Here is a 3,237-nt window from a genome sequence, read left to right as displayed (position 1 = left end):
AATGTAGTCCATTCTTTTTTAATCTCAGCCATCCTGACTGCAATAATATATACAGTAATTAAATGTAAAATAATAATAATAAAACAACAAAACCACTTAGTCCACAAAATATTTGCCAGATCCAGACAGGTTTACGTCAGCTGAGCAAGGATTCTTCCCTTCTACTGACTGTTCCGGAGCCTGGGAGTGGAGCTGATTTGAAGGGAGGAAGTTGGGCTGAATTTGTAGATGAGGCTCTGGCTCTCCACCAGCACACGTGGAGCGTGCTGTAGGTCTGTACCAGGAGCTTGATCTGCGGCTGGGACAGAGCTCTCTCCACAGGGACCCTACCTCTTATGGAGAACAGACAGTAAACCAATCCCCCCTTTAATAGCAGAGAACGTTAGACTGTGAGGTCTGGGAGGAGAGACATGCAGACAGAGCAAGGGGGTGGGGAGCATGGGTGAGGCCTGGGACTGGGAGACCCCCCCTCTGGGGTTGTCTTGGAAACGAAGAAAGGGGAGGGCTTAAGGGCAGTCAGGACAGAAATGGAGCCTGTAGGCTGTGGGGTTAGAGGCAAGGGGGGCCCTGCGGACAGTCTTTGGGAACCATCTCCAAGGAAGCAGTAATGGAAGAGCTACTGTGGCCTCTGAGAGGGCAGCACAGGGACTAGGGAGAGGAAGCCAGCTGGAGGAAGGGGTGGCAGCGTGGCCCCCGGCAGGACTGAGGAAAAGGGCCTTGCCAAGATGGGAGCCAACCAGAAGGTGGGAAGGGAGGGCTGGGTGTGAACTGCCCACGCTGGGGGCTGTGTCCCCAGGCTGAGGTGTGGGAGGCATCAGAGAGAGCTGAAACTGAAGCCAAGGGGAGTGGCCTGGACAGTGAGGGCTTCTGAGCAACCTTGGTGCAGGCCTTAGGCTGGGGATGGCTGCAGGGCAGCGGGTTAGGGTCTGCCTCTGCGCCAGGCACTATGACGGGTGTTTTACCCACACGAGCTTCTCCACGCCGAGGAGGCCTATTTGTGTCTGGATGTGTGTGGTGGGAGGTGGGGAAGACATGGAGGTGGCGAGAATGAGGGATCTTTCCGGAATTCTGGCCCTGATAGGAGGCGGTGCAAGCAGAGGGGCCCGAGCATCCAGCACGTCCTCAGCCCAAGGACAAAGACAGGACAGAGAGGCCAAACAAGGGTGGCCCTGCCTGGGAGGTGGGGTCTCCCGGGGCCCCACCTGAGGGAGGGCCTGAGGCCACTTAGGACCCCTGTCCTTTGACGCCTCCCCCGGAAGCCCACTGGAGGACGTCATGTCTGTGCTATGGGTATTGTTATTTTTGCTGTCTGCCGAGGTGGTGGTGGGACTGGCTGGGATAACATGCTGTAGGTGCAGTCCCTCTCAGGGCCAGCACAAAGCAGGGGCTCTGGTGCCACCATGGGCAGTGTGAGGCCCAGCTGAGCCTGGAGAGCACCCATCTGTGGGTCGCCGGTTGGCAAAGATGTGAAATTTTTTTTTTTTCCCCAAAAGGCTCAGTGGTGCAAATAGGATGGATGAGCTCACCAGGGGTGGGGGTGTCAGGGCAGGTACAGGCCCCGGTAAGGTTCAGTCTTCTCTGGGCCCACCTAGGCCATGGGCAGGTTTGCAGGGAGAAGCGGAGGCAGTGGATGCTGGCCCAAGGCTGGTCTGAAGTTCTGGCTATGGACTGGGGGCAGCTGCCTCCTGGCCTCTTCCAGTCACCATCTCCAGGAACCTCACAGCTGGCCACAGTAGGTTGGGGGCTGGGAGCTGGGAGCCAGGCAGGTGGGAGGGCTGGGGAGGCAGGGAGTTGGAGCCTAGTGCAGGAGGGGCAGGGCAGGAAGATGGTGCAGACACCAGGGGCCTGGGAGCAGTTTCCTCTCCCCAGGGCTAGGCCACAGGAAACCGGCTGGGAGCCTCCCAGGTGCTTCCTGCAGATAAGTGAGCCTTCCTGCCCCCTCCCATCCTGCCCCAGCCCATGGGGACCCTCAGCAGCACCACTCAGGCCAGACCAGTGGCCTTGGGAGGAGCCTGGACAGGGTATGGGAGATCTAAGCACCCTGGGACCACACTTCCCGGCAGAGGTTCCACTCAGGCCTGGGGAGGACGCAGGAGCAGACCGGCAGACAGCGCTGGGACCACTCTACTGGTCAGGGTCAGCGGAGTACTGGGGAGGCAAGGGGCATTCCTCAGGCGTGGCAGGTGGGGGAGGGAGCCTTGACCCCAGCCTGTCCTGGGGACAGAGTGGTGGTCTCCACAAGGGGTCAGGAGGCATTGTGGTGGTAGGTGGTGGCTGAGGTGCTCTGTGGGACGGGGGCTCGTTCTTGGAGGACATCGCAGGACGACCCACATTGCAACGGGGAGTTAGGGAGGCTTTCCCAGTGTGGGGGAAGGGCAATCCACGGTTATTCTGGGGGCCACCAGCTCTGTGGGGAATCCAGGCTGCTGTCAGATGGGGTGGCAGGGTTAGGGTCTGTCTTCTACCCGAGGTGCAAGGTGTCCCCACGTTGGGAGGGATCTGTGAGGGGTCCAAGCACTGCCCTCCGGGCTGTGGGCCTCTTCTCCAGGACCGGGTCTAGCAAAGCGGAAGGAGGGCTCTGGGCGAGTCAGATCCCGGGTATCCCGACCTTTCGGGGCTGTCTTGGAGCACTCGTTTTGCAGCGCTGGGTGGTTCTGAGGCTCCTCAGGGTGGGGGGCCTGGTTCGGTGGTGCGGAGCTGGTGACTTCGCGGCGCTCCCCCCTCCTCCGCCCACTCATCACCCCCCTCCTGCGTTGCCACGACAACGCGTAAAACTAAAATTCACTTCCTCATCGCAGGTGGAGACTAGTAGCGCCCCCTCCCCTAAACCCTTTCTCGTAGGTCGCGCCCCCACCCTGTCGTCGCTAAGGTGACAGGGAGGGGGCGACAGTCGTTGGCTCTAGGCCGACCAGGTGGTCTGAGGACAGGGCCCTGGGAGTCCGGACCGAACTCCCCAAACTCGGCTAGGGTGGAAAGCCGCGCCGCACGCCACTGGGCGTGGCAGAAAGGGTTAAAGCGGAGGGCCTCACCCCTGGCCCCCGGACCCGGGCAGGGCTGGCCCCACCATCTCCTTGGGCCTGGAGTGGGGGTCGGTGGCGTTGGGGGGAAGCCGTCACCTCCGGAAATCAATTCTCCTGTTTTTCTCTCTCCTTCCTGCTCTTCCTTGGTCTCCGTGCCCCAACGCGGCCCCACCCCAGCTCCAGGACCCCCTCCTCCGCCGCACCTCGCCCGGTGGTC

The 3,237-nt window shown here is 61.0% G+C and overlaps 1 protein-coding gene across 1 annotated transcript in view; it reads left to right on the top strand.

Annotated features, from left to right (window-relative positions):
• Positions 1 to 438: 438 nt before the first annotated feature.
• Positions 439 to 3,237, top strand: part of SHANK3 (SH3 and multiple ankyrin repeat domains 3) — a gene marked incomplete at its 3' end in the record, with an annotated part of 52,664 nt that continues 49,865 nt past the window's right edge. The window contains exons 1-3 of the mRNA XM_006157600.1: positions 439 to 442; positions 1,593 to 1,732; positions 2,799 to 2,869. Coding sequence (XP_006157662.1) covers positions 439 to 442; positions 1,593 to 1,732; positions 2,799 to 2,869 — 215 coding nt within the window. The remainder of the gene's footprint in view (positions 443 to 1,592; positions 1,733 to 2,798; positions 2,870 to 3,237) is intronic.

This window comes from Tupaia chinensis, unplaced genomic scaffold (genome assembly GCF_000334495.1).
Source record: "Tupaia chinensis unplaced genomic scaffold, TupChi_1.0 Scaffold000548_1, whole genome shotgun sequence".
Lineage (NCBI taxonomy): Eukaryota > Metazoa > Chordata > Mammalia > Scandentia > Tupaiidae > Tupaia > Tupaia belangeri.
This window is presented reverse-complemented; position numbering and strand designations above follow the sequence as displayed.